This window comes from Passer domesticus, chromosome 19 (assembly GCF_036417665.1).
Source record: "Passer domesticus isolate bPasDom1 chromosome 19, bPasDom1.hap1, whole genome shotgun sequence".
NCBI lineage: Eukaryota > Metazoa > Chordata > Aves > Passeriformes > Passeridae > Passer > Passer domesticus.
Genome location: NC_087492.1, coordinates 5,766,124 through 5,785,031, shown reverse-complemented (window position 1 = coordinate 5,785,031; position 18,908 = coordinate 5,766,124). Strand labels below are relative to the sequence as shown.

Below are 18,908 nucleotides of genomic sequence, written 5' to 3'. Positions count from 1 at the left end.
AAGAACCTTTGGAAAGTAAGTCCTGACAGCAAAGGAGAAGCTGCTTCAGTTTTATTTATCTATAAAAATACCCAAACTTTAAAAACCCAAGGAGACTAATCCAGCACCTGGATATGGTGTGGGCAGAAAAATGGGATTCAGCAGTGACATTTCATCAGAGAACTTTTTAAATTCACTCCACAGGGCTGCTCTGGATCTCTGTAGCTACTTCTGAGGGCACTTCCAGCCTACCCACCCCTGCATGGAGATCTCCCTGGCCCCAGCTGCTGTGTGCCAGCACTGCCCTGTGCTAGCACGGTGCCACCAGCCTGCGCTTGCGGATGCACTCCCAGATCCACCTGGGGGTCACCCGCTGCGCCCCGGGGTGCTCGGCAGTGTCCCCAATCACGTGGGTGGCCGAGGCCGTGTCCGGCTCTGCCACCAGGTCCCCGTCGAAGGCGATGAAGTAGCGGCGGATCCGCTCAAAGTCCTTCACAGAGGGAGCCAGGTAGAGCCTCACCCCCGTGAAAATGTCCAGCAGTGGCAGCTGGGGGAAGGAGAAACAGCATGGGCAAAGCATTCCTTGGAATGGAGGGGAACGGGCACTCCTGGGAATGGAGGGGAACGGGCACTCCTGGGAATGGAGGGGAACGGGCACTCCTGGGAATGGAGGGGAGCGGGCACTCCTGGGAATGGAGGGGAACGGACACTCCTGGGAATGGAGGGGAACGGACACTCCTTGGAATGGAGGGGAACGGGCACTCCTGGGAATGGAGGGGAACGGGCACTCCTGGGAATGGAGGGGAACGGGCACTCCTGGGAATGGAGGGGAACGGGCACTCCTTGGAATGGAGGGGAACGGGCACTCCTTGGAATGGAGGGGAACAGACACTCCTGGGAATGGAGGGGAACAGACACTCCTGGGAACGGAGGGGAGCGGGCACTCCTGGGAACGGAGGGGAACAGACATTCCTTGGAATGGAGGGGAGCAGGCATTCTTTGGAATGAAGTGAACAGGCCACAGCTGCCCCAGCCTCCCCACCCTGCTGTGGCCCCTGTCCTGCCCCCCTGGCTGTACCTTCTTCCCGTTGTCCTCCATCTCAGATGCTTTTCTCTTCTCCCCTCGTTTCTCCTCGGATTTTTCAGGGGATCCAGTGACTCCTTTGCTATCTAAAAACAAGAATTTGACTCATGCATGTGCTCTGTCCAGATACTGCCTGTGTATTAATGTTGGGGGAAAGAGTAAAGAGCAGAAGGGAAAAGTTTCCTCCCCTCTTTCTGGAAAACCCATGAACTACTCTCACTAGTGAGACACATTTTTCTATTGGAAACGGTGTGGGGCAGCCTCCTGCCCCATTCCCAGGCTGCTGCTGCCCCCTGCCCTCCATGCTGTCACCACTCTGTCCTCTGTGAGGCTGCTCAGCAACCTGCTTCACGTTCCAGCTCAATTCACCTGGGAACCACCTCCAGCCACGTGTCCCTTTATACACGTGAATTCCATCCAAATCAAATTAAACACTGGCTCATGGCCAACAAGCTCACACCAAAGGGCTGTGACCTGCAGGAACGGGAGCAGTGAACACCAACCTGAACAGCACCATCAGAGCTGTTCCATCCCTCTTCTCCCAGGACACCTCAGAGCTGTGGCTACTCAATTCATACAGGGCCAAACCAAGGATCTGAACAGCTTGGCCCATTATCCCTGAGATCCATGTGAAAGGTGGGATCACCAAGCCTCTCACAGAAGGGAAGGGCCCAGAGCCAGCTTGTCCCAAGCACAGAGGACACAGCCCAGGCTCCCTCCTGAAAGCAGCATCATCTTACCTTCTGCCTTCTGGGCTTTTGCAGGTGACTTGCTTGGGGGACTCTTAATACTGCTGTGAGGTGTGGAAGACCTGGAATTCCCATCATTCTCTCCACTGCTGCCAGCTGTGGACTCATCTTCCTCCCCAGCTGTAACACTGAAATCAGCCTTCTCCTTGGAGAGCTGGTACAGCTCCTGCCCAGAGAAACAGCACTCATCATGTCTGACACTGCAGTGTTTGCTCAAAAGCCTTTTCTTCCTGCACCCCTCTGCACCTCTGTCCCAGCTCCCTGCATTCCACCCCGCTCCTCCATCAAGGGAAGCCACAGAGAGGAGCAAAAGCCACATCCACACCATCTGCTCCAGAGCAGAGCCTGCAGGACGAGCAGTGCCCAGTGCTCACTGTGGGAAGGGCCCATCTGCAGAGGGATTTGTTCCCCTCTCCTCCCCCACAGGGATCCTGGCAGGCCCTGGGGCTGCATCACTCCTGCTTTCCATGGCACAGCAGCCCTGGCAGCTGCTGCCAGCCCCAAACTGCAGCAGCTCCCCTGAGCACAGAGCTCCCCAGGGCTGGCACTGGGGTGGCTGCAGCCTGGGGGTTCTGGCCAGTGCCACTCGGCCCCTGTGCCCCAGGATACCCACAGGCACTTCCCAAATGCCTCTCCCAGTCTCAGCAAGTGATGGGAAACTGAGTGAGCATGGAGAGAGCAAAGGTCTGCCCAAGGAGGTGGTGGAGTCACCGTCCTTGGACGTGTTTAAAAAAAGCCTGGATGTGGCAGTGCCATGGTTTAGTTGCTGAGGTGGTGTTAGGTCATAGGTTGGGCTTGATGATCTCATAAGGTCTTTTCCAACAGAGTTCACTCTGTGATCACCTCTGAGGAAAGCAGTTCCTCACCCTGCCACAAGAGCTGATGGAACCAACTGCCCACAGAGACTTCTCTGACAGGGCACAGCAACACAACAGCTCCAGGGACTGAGAGGCCTCCAGCACAACAGCCCAGCCCGGGCCTGGCAGGAAGGGAAAACGGGAGGTGCCACGACAGGCAGCGGTGCCTCCCGTGCATGCTGTGATGAGGCTGAAGCTCAGCCTGGTGCCAGAAGCTGCAGGGGCGTGCTGACCCACCTTGAGCTGCTGCAGGTTGGTGGCTGTCTGCCAGTCCTTGTCGTCGCGGATGCGCGTGCAGCGCGGGAAGCGGATGGAGATCCCGTCCGCGGTGTGCGCCTCGGCCTTGGAGAACTCGGCCCCCGTGATCTCCCACACCGGGGCTTTCTGAACACAGCAGGGAAGCCACGTCACACCCCTGGGCTCTCCCAGGAGCCAGCTCAGTGTCCCACCCCAATCACCCTCCACCCCAGCACAGCTCCATACACAGAGTGACCGTGCTGTCACCTTCGTTGTTAAACCCGGCTTTCTCTCTAAGCCGGAGACCCTTCACTGTTGCCACATTCTCTTCATAGAGAAAAAAGCAAGGCACAATTCTTCCCAAGAATATTTCTGGGTTCCACATTCTCTGAATCTCAGAGAAAGGGAAAACACAGTTCTTATCACCTGCTGTGCCTGTGTTGTGCCAAAGCAGAATGCAATATGGAGACTGTTTATCCAGAGTGAGGATGTGTTGTTTCCTTGGCCTATCAGGGCTGGGGGTGTGTGTGTGTGTGTGTGTCAGGACTGTCACAAGACAGCCACAAGAGAGTCAGAGTTGAGTGCAGTTCTGTGCAGAGTGAGTGCATGGCAGATTCAGTTTAGATGAAATGTATATAGTACAGTATAATAAAATAATTAATTAGCCTTCTGATAAGTTGGAGTCAGATGCACCATTCTCTCTCCCTCACCAATGTCAGAGTCGCCTTTGATTTACAATACTTCACTAACACAAAATGCCAATTTCTAAGTAACACCTTGTCCTTCAGGCATACAGAGCATACTGACATTCCCTACAACAACAGCAACTTCTGGGTTGCAGTTGTGTTTCAACCCTTTCAAGTCAGATTTCTCATATCTCAAATTTAAAGCAAGCTCACTTCTGGAAGGGATTTAATGCACAAGAATATTTCCCAAAACTGCTGCAGGTGTGATTTCTTCATGAAGCTCTTAGCCTCAAATGCACCTGCAAGATTGAGAGATAAAAACTTGTGCTTAATTTCCCATTCCAAGTATGAAGATTTATTTTGTAACAGAGACAACTTCTAAGTTGTCCTTCTAAAGGATTTATAGAAGACTGCAGAGTAAGGGCTGGGAAATGTTAAATGTGAAGTGATTATGAGAGCACTTACCTTTGGATCTGGGACAATGAAGTCTGGGTAGTAGATTTTGTTAATTTTTAGCCACCTTGGAATTTTACTAGGATCCTATTAAGTAAAAGCACAAAATTCAAATCATTGACACATATCATTATATATAAACCTAATTATGCAACAGAAACTGCTGAAACACAAGCTAGAAGTAGATCAGCATAGAGGTATAACAATGCCTTGGCATGGATGGAACTTGCACTGATCTGCAGCCTGATCTGGAAAATCACAAATATTGCCTGAAACACAGCCCTCAGCTCCTGTCATTCTGTGTGTGAAACAAGAACAGTTGATCCAATTGTGATTAATGGAAAACTACTCCTTTTCTTTAAGATTCTACAACCTTGATGCAAATGGCCTTCAGGATATCAAGGCAATATTAAAATTTATCTGTTTATTTGTCCAGTCTTGAAAAGCAAGATAAATCACTGGCAGAAATCTTAACTCCAACCCCAGGTTATGGAGCCATGGGACCAGAGCCTGACCAAGCACTTCCCTCCCACAGCCCCATCTAGTGACTGCCTTTGCCAATCACAACGTGCCCAAAAATCCAGATAAAAAATTGGGATCTTCCCAACAAAACCTCCTCCTAACAGGAAACAGATGGTGCCTGGCTTCCCACTCAGTGTCTGGGTACAGATCCCAGGCAGTGCCTCCTCCAGGAGCTGGCTGCTCTGACACCTCCCTTGTGTCAAGTGGTTGATGAGCTTTAACTCTGATCCATTCCTGGCAGGGCATTTCCACCCTGCAGTGCAGCAGCACCTCAAGGGCAGCTGAGCCCTTGGCTGAGCATCCCTTGGCTCCCCTCTCACCTTGCTGATCTTCACCATGTCCAGCTCTGTCTGCAGACGTGCCAGAGTGGCGTCATCGTGGCCACCAGAGCACTTGGTCACTGTGCACCACTTCTCAGTCTTGGGGTCGTAGCAGCCCATGAGGAAGATGGACATCATCCCACCTGCAGAGGGACAGCAGGGCTCACACCTTGCACAGGACAAGGCACAGCTCTTCTGAGCCAAAACCCTTTTGTGTCTTTGGGAGACAAAGGGGCCTGGGCTTGTGATGGTTGCAGGGCCACTCAGAAAGCTGAACAGAGCCTCTGCACTGTGCAACAGCCCAGCCCAACACCTGCAGCTCTGCTGAGCCAACCAGCCCACAGCAAAGCCACAGCAAGGACATGATGGGCTGCAGCAGGTAACCACTGCTCCAGCCACCCTCCTTCTGGAGGCCTGGAATGGGAAAACCTTGGGAGTTCCTTGTGTACAGACCCAACTCCAGACCTACCTTTACTGCCTTGTCCATAGAAAGCCCCCAGCACCACCAGGTCAGCAGTGTCAGCCATTGCCCCCTCGTTGAGATAATCCTTCTTCACCTTCAGCCAGTGGCGTTTCCCTGGCTCATAATTACCCTGTGCAAAGAAGGGCAGAGCCCCCTCAGAGAGATCCCCTGCTGGGCACAGCTCCTCAGACAGCCCTGGCCCTTATCCAGCTCAGCAGCTCCTGAGCACAGCAGGAGGAGCAGCTTGGACTGCGTGTCAGCACTGAGAGGAACCCAGAGATGTTTCTGGAATGCTCAGTGTGTGATTCTGTCTCAGAGCTGACTCTGCTGTCATTCCCAAATTCCCAGCTGACACCAGTACAGAGTGAAAGGGAACTTGCCTTGATATCCTTCAGCACCAGCCCTTCCAGCCCCTCGCGGATGACCCGGGTGATCATGTCTGCCAGATCTGAAGCTTTCTGCAAAGGAGAGGGATCATGGTTAGCTCAGGACTGGAAAAAGGGCTGAGCTCTTCAGGCTTTGTCTTTGGAGCACTAAACCCAAAGCAGCTGCACAGAGAGGAAGAGGTACTTTCACAACAGTTTTCCAAAGAGGATCCTGTACATGTTCTCTTTGCTGCACACCCAGTGACTAAGCTGGGAACATGTCCCCAGAAGAGAAGGTTAAAAATGCCCCTCAGGGACGTGGCTGCCCCACTGGCTGTGCCCCAGTATGTCCCAGGTCAGACTTGCTCAGCCAGCAGTGCCTGCTTCCTTCTCCATCCAACTGCCTTGGGACCTAAGAACCACCTTCTGCCCAAAATGTCCAAGCATTCTCCACCAAAGCCAAGGTACCACAGAAATCAGCAGCAATGGAGAAAAATAATGGGACATCAGGCTTGTGCATAATCAAAGGAAAATCCCAGCATGCTGCTGCCTAAATGCAGATTTTAGCAGCCAGGATGTCTCAAGGCTGTGTGGCACTTGAAGCTGCCAGTTTGGGAAGTGGCACAGTCTGGCTCCCTTCAATCAGGCTGCAGTCACAGCTCTGCACTGCACAGCACACACTGAGTGACAGCAGAATTTAATTCCTCCTAACAGGGTCGGAGTGACAATGGCTACAAAATCATTAACAAGCCAGAAAACCTGAGGTATTCAAGTCAAGATTATACTGAAGGGGTTGGGGCCAGGAGAAGATGGGAATACAATGCTAGCTCAAGAAGCCTTGCACACAGAGCAGAAGGAGAACCATTTTGCCAGGGTGAATGTGCAGAGTTAATCATATAAAAAAGCCAAGTGCTGGAGGAGCAGGGTTAGGGTTGTAGGGGCACACTGCACTCACTGTGACATGTTTCATCTCTGAGAACAGGATCCTGTTGGGGATCTCCACCATGTTGTCGTGCAGGAACTTGCGCCGTTCACACAGGGGCCTAGAGCAGGGCATGGACAGTGAGGGACAAGCAGCAAAACCAACAGGAGCACTGAGAAAAGCTGTTAAAGGCATTAACACTCATCCTAGAGAGCTCCACAGAGGACAACTAGCTCTTACTTTCCTCCAGGAAGTGACAGGGTGGAAATTCCAATGTTAACAGTGTGTTTAGAGGATGTGAGAGCAGCAGCTGAGATGCAGCTAATCCCAGCGTTTTGGAGAGCAAGAGGAGCTGCACAGAAAAACTCCTTGGCACAGCAAGGTCCCGCCCACACTGCCCTGATCTCCCAGTGAGTGGCCAGTCTGACAGCCCAGGTGAACTGGTCTGCCTGCATTAGTGGGGTTTCCCAGGCCAGGTTTTGCAGCTCATCCCAGGAAACCAGCCCAGCCACTCTCCCCTGGCAGCCACACCTGTCCATCAGGCTGATGTCATTGAAGTAGATGCAGTCAAACACAAAGAGGCAAACGTTGGCATCCTGGAAAGCAGCTTTCTGAAACACAATTAACAGGATTCTGCAGTCACAGCAAACAGTTTTAGCAAAGCAATAAAAGCATGGATTTTTATCTCTGTAATATTTAAGGTATCATAAGCTCATGCCTCTTCTAAAAGAATCATTCTGAGAATTCAGATGTACACTGAATGTGTCCAAGCACAAGCTGAGAACATAAAAAATGTTCGTTTCCTAGGAATGGAAAATAATGCTAAAAATATTAATGGTTTTGGGCAATGTAACATCTGTCACTACTGCTGCAAAAAACCCACCACATTTCTACACACAGCAGATTAATGGCTACTTTTAACTTAAGCACTTATAGTTTAATTTTCATTTTCCTGTCCTCTTCCTCACCCCCATTCAGTCTAGACACAAGCACTACATAACATTTGCATGGAATAATCACTGCATCCCTGTGGTCCCCCAGGCTGCCACACATTGCTCAAGCCATGGGAAACAATGACACAATTGTAAGGTTTTCTAAATATTTTTTTTAGTATTACTGAAATTAAGTTCTGTTAATGTTCTGCCAGGGATCAGGTTAATATCAAATCTACTGTATTAGAGCAGTAGCTTTTCAATATCAGCCTTCTCAATAATCTTATTTTTTTCCCCAGATGCTCTAACAAGCACCAGAGCTCTGAAATTATCCTATGATAACAGATTGTGTTTAAGTCAGCAGTGTAACAGCCTCCAAACACAAAAACCATTTTTATTTAATTTTTTTTTTTACCTTGTGCACACCAAGAGTCCCAAAAGGAAGTGGCTTGCCAGTTTTATTGTCAATCAGGAGAACTTCTGAATCCAGAATCATACTTTGCCCACCAGGGAAAGCCTGGGGGATGAAATCCTTAAAATGGGCTACCTTGAGAAAGGAAAAGAAAAAAAAAAAAGAAAAATAACTGGCTGAAGAGAGGAATTGAGGGATTCACTCCAATGCAGGTGATTTTCCTCAAGTATATGAGGCACATCTACACTTCTATTGTACCCACAGCAGTCTACAAATAGAAAAATGAGGCTTTAATAAACAGAACCAAGTCACCCAACTGGCAGCAAGGCTCCCAAAATGCAGTGCAAAGTGAGGATTCTACAGCAGACAGATGACATTTAATTCCAAGCTCTTAACGCGCACCAGAATTAAATTATTAGTTTCAAGTGCTGCTTTTCCACATTCTACACACCTACATAAATCAGGAATGAGAACGAATCCTCCTTGCCTACAGAAGGAAACTATTGGGAATGCAGAGGACACACAGGGGGTGAGGCAGTGCTTACTTTGTGGGGCAGCACAGGCTTGAGGCTCCTGCTGAAGTAGCTGAAGTGGTCGCCGTTCTTGTGCACCTGCACGCGCTCGCCGTCGTACTTGATCTCGGCGTACATGCCGTTGGGACACTTCTTCATGGCGTACTCGATGGACTTGCAGGCCTCAGCCTGGGGACAGGGGCCAGAGCCAGGTGACACGTGGAACATAAAGCTACTCTTACCTAACTCATGAATGAGCTGCAATGAACCCCCTTGTAGAGCTTTTTGTCCAGAACCTCTGTTAGCGAGTTCAAGTTTGTCTTAACTATTCACTTAGTAATATCTGCATATGGCCAGATAATTACAGCTTTTCAGTGCTCATCCCCTCCAAGTGCTTTAAAATGTGCACTGTGCCTTCTGTAGGAGTGTGCTCAACCCAGAAGTAAATATTTAACTCTGCTTTGTTCACACAAAAAGCCAGACTTATTTGAATCTCTAATCCACTGGAAAGCTTATACTCTTTCCAGAGGAAGGATCAACTTCTGCAATGACAGCAAACAAATACAAAAGACTGAGAGCAAGGCAAGGTTTTAGCTTGGCAGTGGCACTAAAGGTGCAGGTACTGAGTGTATCAAATACTTGGCCTGGTGGTAGGAGATGCTTTAAACACTCTGAGCCCTGCAGAGCCAGCCCACACTGCACTGCCCTGGCTCCTGACCCTCCCAGGTAGGGGACACACAACCCTGAGCCCTGCAGAGCCAGCCCACACTGCACACCACTGCCCTGGCTCCTGACCCTCCCAGCTGGGGGACACACAACCCTGAGCCCTGCAGAGCCAGCCCACACTGCACAGCCACTGCCCTGGCTCCTGACCCTCCCAGCTGGGGGACACACAACCCTGAGCCCTGCAGAGCCAGCCCACACTGCACAGCCACTGCCCTGGCTCCTGACCCTCCCAGCTGGGGGACACACAGCCCTGAGCCCTGCAGAGCCAGCCCACACTGCACAGCCACTGCCCTGGCTCCTGACCCTCCCAGGTAGGGGACAAACAGCCCTGAGCCCTGCAGAGCCAGCCAACACTGCACTGCCCTGGCTCCTGACCCTCCCAGGTAGGGGACACACAACCCTGAGCCCTGCAGAGCCAGCCCACACTGCACAGCCACTGCCCTGGCTCCTGACCCTCCCAGCTGGGGGACACACAACCCTGAGCCCTGCAGAGCCAGCCCACACTGCACAGCCACTGCCCTGGCTCCTGACCCTCCCAGGTAGGGGACACACAACCCTGAGCCCTGCAGAGCCAGCCAACACTGCACTGCCCTGGCTCCTGACCCTCCCAGCTGAAGTCTCTGTCCATGCCTGGCTGCCAGGAGGGCCCAACCTACCAGCATGGGCTGCACGGGGGTCATGAGCGAGGCCTGCACGCTCAGGGTCCTCTTGAGCCCTGGCACCTTCTCAGCCTCCTGCTGGTTCTGCAGCACGCGCTCCACCACGTCCTGCAGGTTCCGCGAGGCCTTGAACGCCTCGTAGGCGTTGGGATCCAGAGCATCCAACCTGCAGGGCATGGAGAGGGGGGAACATGGATCAGCCTCAGGCCTGCTGCTGCCTCAGGAAATGAGCATTTCTGGGTTCCTGTCACTTACACATGCTTGGCTCCAGCATTCATTTTCAAGTCATGCTTAATCAGCCTGATGATGCACTTCAGGTCGTTGCCCGTACACCTGAAGAAGAGAAAATTCAGCAAAGGTATGAACTGAACTTTCCAGCTGAAAAGAAAATCATCCAGGACTCTTCAAAAAAAGGCTCCCCCTTTGCAGAGGGTTTAACCAATCATGTTAATAGTGACACCTCAGAGACACGAGGGAATACCCAAAAAGCTTTCCAGCATCTTTATGCCAACATTAACTCTGCCTCAGTGTTGATGCATCTTCTAAAATTCACTTAATTAACGCATCAAGAGTAACTGATCGGAAAATCCTCAGCCTCAGATCAACACAAACTGAGCCAGACCAAAAATCTTTGTCTAAATTACTTGAAGCCTTTACCCAACATGCTTAAGAACAGCAACTTAATTAACAGCTAAGCACCATTAGGGTGTCACTGCAAATCACTTGTTTGATTGAAGTGTCCTGACAGGCAGGGACAAGTTCTCTCGCATGAACAAGAGCCACAAATGCTCTCCACTGCTGTCAAGGTGTCTCAGTCACACCACTAACAGCAGCTTACAGATGCTAATTAAGTTCAGTCTCGGGGCTCATGATTCATTTTTCGCGCATTCCAGCTTGTAGAGAACCACCCCAGTGTTTGGGCAAACCTCCAGAGGCCGATTCCTTCCCTCACCTGCGGCTGATCTGCTGCAGGACACTCTGCTGGTCATCCTCCTTGGTGAGCTTGGACAGCTGGATGAGGAACTCATCGACCTCCTGGATGGTCAGCAGGCTCTTGGGTGCTGGAGGACAGGTCTTGCTCTGCTCGAAGAAGATCCGGATGGTCTCAGAAACATCTCCCTGTCTCCAAAAACAAAACCAGGGTGTGGATGAGAGGCATGGCCAGAGAATGGGGGTGCCACTGGGGATTCTGCATGGTTCCAGTGAGGATAAAGGATAGGAGTGATGCTGGGATTGCACAAAGAAATTGGAATCAAACACTTAAGGAAGCTGCCACGACACATAAAGCTGCTCAGCTGTTTAATTTGCCCAGAAAGGTAATTAAGAGTACCAGCATAATCTCATGGCTCTATTTTTCACTGCTGCAGCAGCACAGACCCTTTATTTCCTCAGGATGAATCCATTTGTAAATCCAAGGACTTGGGACAGACTAGTGATGTCACTAGAAGGCAGTACACAGCAAGGCAATGAACAGAGACGAAAAAATTACCTTTATTATCTAACTCAGCCCTTTCGTGCACCTTGCAGTGAATCACAGGGTGCACAGTCAATCACCAGCTCCTGTGCACAGGGACTCAATGCACAACTGAGCACCTTCAATTGTAGCAGCTTAATTGTATTAACCAACTGCAGCTGCCAGTGACAGGTCTGTTAATTGAATCCCAGGTTTTGATATGTGATGGTACAAAAAGAGTAATAGAACTCAGTTCTGGAGGAATGTGCAAGGCAAAGGAGTTTAGACAAACAGATGCAGCCCACCTCGCCTAGATAATTTTAGTCTTGCTTTCTAGAGCTTTGCCAGGTGAATTCTTATCCTGCTTTCCATTCAAGCATGATTTTCTACAGGTTCCAGATGGCAGAAAATGCTATGAAAACTGCTAAAGCTAAGGAAAACCAAAATAAATCACCAGCTCCCATTCTAACAGTCAAGCTAAGGAGTAACAAACCTAAACCATTACAGAATTTCCATAAAGAGCTGATCAGCAGAAATTGAGAGAGCTGCTGTCTGCACTCACCTGCTCCAGGTCCCGGACCATTTCTTCCTGGTTGCAGTTAAAAATCCTGCTGAACAGCTTTACAATCTGCTTATCATTCAAGTTGTAAACTATTTTAATGACACCTGGTAACAGCAACTTAATGGTCAGATATACATCACCATGAAAACCATCTGGAAAAAAAAAAGGACATTATAACAGTGAGGATTTATTTTCATGTGCAGGCTCTGGTTGGTCGTGTTCATTTGCATAATCCTGGGGATAAAACCCACAGTTGGGGCTTGGAATTCGTAGGGAAAATAGCCACAATTTGCCTCTAAGCTGGGCATCTACAACACCCGAGTGAGACATTTTTGTCTGAATTTGGTATTTGCAGAGTTCACTTTTCAAAGCGAAGCTCAGAAATCACCACAGCACAAGGCTGGGACCACACAACAATCAGATTGAATTTCCCCTTTCCTTTGAAGCTGACCCTGAGGGAGCTGAGCACTCCCAGCTGGAGCCATACCTCCTGCAGACCCCTTCCTGAGGAAGTCCTGGATGATCTGAGTTTTCACGTTGTAGCTGGGCTTGTCGGCCACCATGGCGCAGAGCTTGCGGAACTCGCGCAGCAGGCAGTCCTTGTGCCCGGGGTCACACCTGGCTGCAGACAGGCTGGGCCGCGGGGCACCCGCAGGGGCCTCCTCTGCAGTCTTGGGCTTGGCTGCCAAAGAACATCACAAGCTGGTTTTGTAACCACACGGAGCAAATGTTGAAGTTACCTCTGCCTGGCAAGGTGGGAACAATCCCAGCGTGCTGGCAACGCTACAATTTAACACTTTTATAAAAACCTTCCAACTATTTTTACTCTTCACATTACACCAGAATTTCCTAGATCTTAATTCTACCAGAAAAATATGACTAAACCATGGTGAACATGCCTCTGCTTTATCAATATTTTTTCTACTTTATAGGCTTTTGCCCTTGAAAGCAAGACATTTCCCTAAGGTAATTTCTAAAATGGGGGAATACAGCCCCATCCCCTTTGTCTCCTGACACCAATCCCCTACAGGAGCTGATGTCTTTGGCTGTGCTGTGGCTCTGGGCAGCCTGGAGCTCCAGGTGGGTGTCAGGGCAGTCAGAGCTCACACATGGACTGCCCTGCTGGCAGCTGCTCCTCAGGACAAGTTTTCCTCTCCATGAAGACAACTGAGAATCCCTCAGCAGTTTTTTTACAGATTTTGAGCTCCACATGGGATAACTTTAGGCTACACCTTCAGTTTGGCTGGAATGAGCCAGTGGATGTAGGGATGGAGTCAGCCTGACATGTGGGTCATGGCAAAACCTTTGTTTCCTTGGGAATACTGGAAACCCAAACATCTTTCAAGGTGTTCTTTTGAGACTGCCAGCCTCAGAAAGCACTGACAGCTTTTGACAAACCAGAATTAAAAACCCCTAAATCATCTACAGACAAAAAACCAACCGATCTGGCCAAGCTAAAATACCTCTTGATGCAGAGATTAAAACAAACTGATTTCCCAGAACCAGTTTCTTAATTCTTACCAGAGAATCCAGAGAATTTCTTTGGTGGATCTTTTGTGGTCAGCTGTCCTGTGGGAGTCAGTTTTGCCTGCACTATCACCTTTTTCTTTGGGGTACCTCCAGTCTTGGAACTGGCTTCTGGAAAGCAGAAAGGTTCAAAGAGGCAGTCAGGAATAACCTCATACATCCCTCACCATATTATATAGTTTACAAAGCAAAAAGCCTTAAAAGAAGTGGGAATTGGAGGAGAAAAAAAACCCAGATTTTTTCAGGTAACAAAAGTTAGAAGAATATGTAATTTATTAAAGATCACAGAAAAAGGTGGAAATGGAAAATAACAGATGCTTCCTCATGGGTTTTATTTTCCCATGAATTTAATCATCTGGGCCTTGTCCACAATCAGTTGTGATGAATGAATCAAGGAGTGTCACTGTAGAAGTGACCATTTCTTCCTTTTCCAACAGGGCTGAGACAGGGATTGGAGCAGCACCACCCGCTTTATCCCTAAGCCACACAAATAAATCCATGAGGATTTCATGGCAAAGGCAAAGCTGGGTGACAACCTCCGGCATAACTTGAAAATAAGGAGAAAAGTGACCCTGACTCGTGCCTCACCTGAGATGTACTTGTTGATTGTTTCTTTCTCCTCATCCTGCAGTTCTTCCCACCCCTCCAAATCTGTGATGTCCTCGATTTTCTTGGTGGTGGCCCGGGCCTTGTCCAGCTTCTCAAAGATGCACTTGACATGGTACCACTCCTTCATGTCCCCGCCGGACTCGGTGAAAGGATTGGGAACGATCTTCCCGATGCGCACCATGCCCTTCACGATCTTCTCCTTGCACTTCTTGCACCCCGCCGTGCCGCGCTTGGCGTAGTCCACGCAGTACCGCTGCTCCGCCATGCCCGCGGCCGAGCGCAGCCAGCTGCCCAGCAGCAGCGACGCGGCGAACGCGACAGCCCCGCGCCGCTGCGGGGACGCCGCACGGACCGGCAGCTGCCAGCAGCAGGCGGGGCGGGCCGCGGCGGGGCGGGAGAGCGGCCTGGGCGAGGGGAGCGGGGCGTGAGGGCAGCGCAGCGCCGCGCCCGGGCCGAGAGCGCGGGCGGCGTGTGACAGCGTCCTGCCGCCCGCGGGCATCCAGGCCGTGCGGAGCGTGCTGCGAGCGACACGGGGGACACTGAGCACCCTCTGCCCGCCGGCACCCTGCCCGCAGCCCGCCGCCCGCAGCCCCCGGCCCGGCACCCGCGCCCCGCGCCCTCACGGCCCCTCCTCGCCCCCAGGCCGCTTTCCCGCGCTGCCCGCCCCGGCCCAACCGCCGCCTCCTCCCGCCGCCGCAGGCCCCGGGCCGCCCCTCCGCCGCTCACCGAGCTCCTCACGGTGCCGCCATCCCGCTCCCCGCTCCGCCCGGACCGCCGGGACCCCCCCAGCCCCTCAGGCCGGGGCCGCCGCCGCCTCAGCCGCCGCGGGGACAGGAGCGCGCCGGCCCGGCTTCCGTAGAGCCACGCGCGCGCGCGCGCGCGCCGCAGCGGGCCCCGCCCCTTCCTGCCCGGAGAGAGGCAGAGGGGGCGGACGCGCGCAGGCCACGCCCCCTCGGGCTCTCTAGCCCCGCCCCCAGCACGCGCTGGGAGCGTTTTCCCGCCTCGGGCCGGCTGGGGTGGCACCGGGAGCGCGCCCGGGCCAGGGACGGTCCGTGCCCTGAGGCGGCACCGGGAGCGCGCCTGGGCCAGGGACGGTCCGTGCCCTGAGGCGGCACCGGGAGCGCCCGTGCCCTGAGGCGGCACCGGGAGCGCGCTCAGGGCCATGGAGGGTCCGTGCCCTGAGGCGGTCACCAAGAGCGCGCTCTGGGCCATGGAGGGTCCGTGCCCTGAGGCGGCACCGGGAGCGCGCCTGGGCCAGGGAGCGTCCGTGCCCTGAGGCGGCACCGGGAGCGCGCCCGGGCCATGGAGGGTCCGTGCCCTGAGGCGACACTGGATCCGTGTCCTAGGGCGGCACTGGGACAGCGCCTGGCGCCAGGGAAGGTTGGCACCGTGTCCTGGGGCAGCGCTGGATCCGTGCCCTGAGGCGGCGCCGGGTCCGTGCCCTGGGGCAGGATTGGGACCGGGAGCAGAGGTGGCGCCGGGTCCTCGCCCTGCGACAATGGAGAGTTCCCCCTCCATGAGCCGATGGAGGGACTGTGCCCTGTGGTGGCCCCTGGTCTGTGCCATGGGGCGATGGGGTTCTGCTCCCTGAGGCCATGCAGGTCTCTGCCCTCAGCAGTCCCCGGGCTGTGCCCTGAGGCCATGGTTGGTCCCCACGGCAGGGGGGGCTCCGCTGCCACAGTGTGCCCTGCCCTGAGGGGATGGTGTATTCCCGACCTCCCAAAGCTGCCTTTTCCCGAGCACTGCACCCAGCTGAGGCGGGTGTGAGGGCTGCCCTGCTCCTGGCTGAACCACACTGGCTCACCCAGAGTGCTGTGCTGTGTTAACACAGCTTTGAGGTGTTGTTGGATCACCTGGCCACAAAAACGGTCCCTCCAAGAGTTCTAACAGTGTTTGTGCACTGTTTTCCCCAGCCTCATGAAGCTGCCCTTTCAGGAGTGCTGTGCCATGTTGGTGCAGGTTTGGGTGCTGCCATGTCACCTGTGCCCTCCGTACATGCACAGGCCTGAAGTGCTGCCCTATAACCTGCCGAAATTGTCCTTTGCCCTGCGTTTGTGTGGGTTTGAGGTGCTGCTGTACCACCCCAGGCTCCTGAGGACAGCCCTTCATCCCAGTGCAGGTAACACACGCCTGCAGTCCAGCTGTTGGCTCTCTGCTGGTGGCAGCCACCCCCGTTCCTCTGGTGGAAGTGCTGTTGTGCTGTGCCAGGAGGCTGGAATGGATGCAGTACACAGCTCCACTGGATTGTTGCCTTCAGCCATGGAAAGGATGCTGTGTGGGTTCACATGGCCAAGTCTCTGACCTGCTTTGCTGTACCTCAGAGTATGAGAAATAAGGTACAGAATTTGCTTCCCCAGCCACATATCTGTCTTTTTGTTGGCCTCCAGCTGGTTGCAAAGCAAGCTACAGGCAGTCTTCTCTTCTTCCCAGCACATCAAACAAACCACACTGTTTGGAGCTGGAAGTGAGTGTAACAATTGTGCCTGGTCACAAAACTGGGATGAAATGTGACTCAGGCATTTCTGATCACTGAGATCTGGCTGTGAACACAGAGTCTGCATTTGTTTGCAATATTTTACATTGCAATATTTACTCACAGACAGTGCATTAATTCAATCCATGACCTCAGGATGGAAATGCACCTTCCTGTCCCTCATGGCCCAGGAGTGAAGGAAACTCCAAAACCAAAGAGAGAAACAAGTTTCCCCAGCCAAATCCAACTGGGAGCTTTGAGTCACAGAAGAGGAATTGCAGAAGGATTCAGAGAGGTCTTCCTGTTGTGGACTTTATGTGGAAAGCACCCAGACCACCACCACCGCTCCAGATTTTTGGCTGAGTGCATTCAGCTCCAAGACCATGCATTTGACCAACTCAGATTAAAATTTTAACGTGTTAGTTTAATGTGACTTGATTTTTAGTAGTTCAGATTGCTTTGAGAAATGATTTACAGAACCAGCAGTGGCTGGGTGCAAGAGTTTGTGTGAACACTGGGATTTTAGAGGGGAAGAGAACAAAACCCAGGTAGGGATGAGGGTTCAGATGCTGTGATGTGCAGTGTTCAACAGAGCTAGCTGAGAGCACAGAGTTCATGGCACCATGGTGAGATCTCCCATTCACTGTGAGCCTGCTAAAAGGGATGGAAAGGCAAAGGCTGACACTGCAGCACATCATGATCAGGTTTAAATAATACATAATAAATTATAATATATAATAAATAAGGCAGCTGAGCAACCTGGCAGTGGTGGGATCTGCTGCCCTAACTGTCTAAAAGTCGGCTAAATGAGCTAAACTCATTTTAGCAGATGACTAAAGGCAGAGCCTTCAGACTAAAGGCCTTCTTCAGAAAGCAGAGAAACATTTCAGAGGCCTCAGTGAGGGTGAGATGAATTGCTCCTGGCTCTTTTCAGCCTGCAGGGTTTGGATGGCAGCAGGGACAGGAGGGGAGTCGGAGGCTGCCCCTCTGCAGGGGCTGGAGATTGATGGCCTGGCAGTGAGAGATGCAGCGAGCACAGGCAGGTGGCAGAAGGCTGCCACGAGAAACTGGGAGTTTTAGATAAATTTCCTCTCTGAGAAACACACACGGCTGCTGTTTGGTTGTTTTGGAGAGGCCTGGGAACAACAGCAGCAGAGCTGGTGCTCTCTTCATGCCAGCTCTCCTCCTCTTGAGCAGGAGATGAAGACTCTGCAGCCCGGAGCATTAATTCTGCTGATTTTCTACTGTGGCTCCAAAGGAATTGGTAGAAAGTTGAACCTTGCTTCTTCATGGAATCACAGAATGGTTTGGGTTGGAGAGGACCTTAAAGCTCATCCATCCCCTTCCACTGTCCCAGGCTGCTCCAAGCCCTGTCCAGCCCAGCCTGGAATGCTTCCAGGGATGGGACAGCCACAGCTCCTGTGGGCACCCTGTGCCAGGGCCTGCCCACCCTCACAGGGAGCAAATTCTTCCCAATATCTGCTGTAAATCTACCCTCTTTCAGTCTGATCTTGTCATCTTTTTTGTGGCTAACAGCTCTGAGATGGCACGAAGAAGTGCTAAGAAAGTTTCAAGTGGTCTATCAGGCCCTGATTTTGGTCACTGCTCCTAAATGTTCCCTGCAAGCATTTTCTTCCCCTGAAATTGCAATGTGAATCCACTGTTCTTATTGTGGGTGGGAAGGTTTGCAAGGGGAATAATTAAACTTACTTTGGGTTTTAGAGTCTTGCTGAAATAAACTCCTCCAGCTCCCCCTTTGGCCAGATGTACCTTCAAACAGCTGTGAGCAGAACAATAAATCCAGTGAATATATCCACAAAACCACAGGACACTGAGGGAAAACCAGGAGACAAATCCCTGCTGCTTAGCAAAGAATCAGGGAGAAATCAGGGCTGGAGTCTCCCTTGGTAGCAAATACTGGAATTGCTGAGCTGAGCCTCTTACCATAATGTGCTCTCTATGTAAAAAAGCAGCAGTGACAGAGGAGCAGAGGCCCCCAGAAAGCAGAACTCTGTTTAAAGTAGTTTATTCCACTAATACAAAGAAGATAATGCCCAAAAAGTCAGATTTAAATGTTTAAGTCTGTCTTTGCTTAAGCCAAGTGGCCATCAGGAGTTCTGTCAGGAATTAAGATATATATGAAAGCAAAATAATGGTCTCAAGTTTTGCTTTTAGGGTTTTTCCTCAGTGTTAAGAAGCAAAAAAACCAAATGTAGCTTCATCTTAAACTAGGGTTGAAAATAGTTCATAAAAAAGGTTCACCTTGTCCACATCTTCTAGGGGTATCTTAAATTAATGGAGTTTGAACTAAAATTAAAGTTTCCTTGCAAGACTTCTGTCAGAGTTATATTCCAATGAATCCAATCTTCTTGGTATTGAGAAAATGTCTGGAATCTCACTAAAATC

At 51.6% G+C, this 18,908-nt stretch overlaps 1 protein-coding gene across 2 annotated transcripts; it reads right to left on the bottom strand.

Moving 5' to 3' along the window:
* Positions 1–20: 20 nt before the first annotated feature.
* LIG3 (DNA ligase 3) lies at positions 21–14,902 on the bottom strand. 2 transcript variants are annotated; one of them, XM_064394421.1, is made up of 20 exons: positions 14,756–14,902; positions 14,009–14,433; positions 13,415–13,531; positions 12,381–12,575; positions 11,894–12,045; positions 10,831–10,997; positions 10,134–10,211; positions 9,876–10,044; positions 8,527–8,682; positions 7,985–8,116; positions 7,169–7,248; positions 6,671–6,758; positions 5,731–5,808; positions 5,357–5,480; positions 4,888–5,030; positions 4,058–4,132; positions 2,907–3,053; positions 1,804–1,978; positions 1,058–1,149; positions 21–526 (listed from the first exon to the last, which is right to left on the bottom strand). In XM_064394421.1, the coding sequence occupies exons 2-20, from the start codon at positions 14,292–14,294 to the stop codon at positions 290–292; spliced, it is 2,691 nt and encodes an 896-aa protein (XP_064250491.1). In that variant the 5' UTR covers positions 14,295–14,433; positions 14,756–14,902; the 3' UTR covers positions 21–289. The 2 variants fall into 2 exon arrangements, with proteins under 2 accessions (XP_064250491.1, XP_064250490.1); XM_064394420.1 differs by having other exon boundaries at positions 14,009–14,547; positions 14,756–14,899.
* Between the last annotated feature and the right edge of the window lie 4,006 nt (positions 14,903–18,908).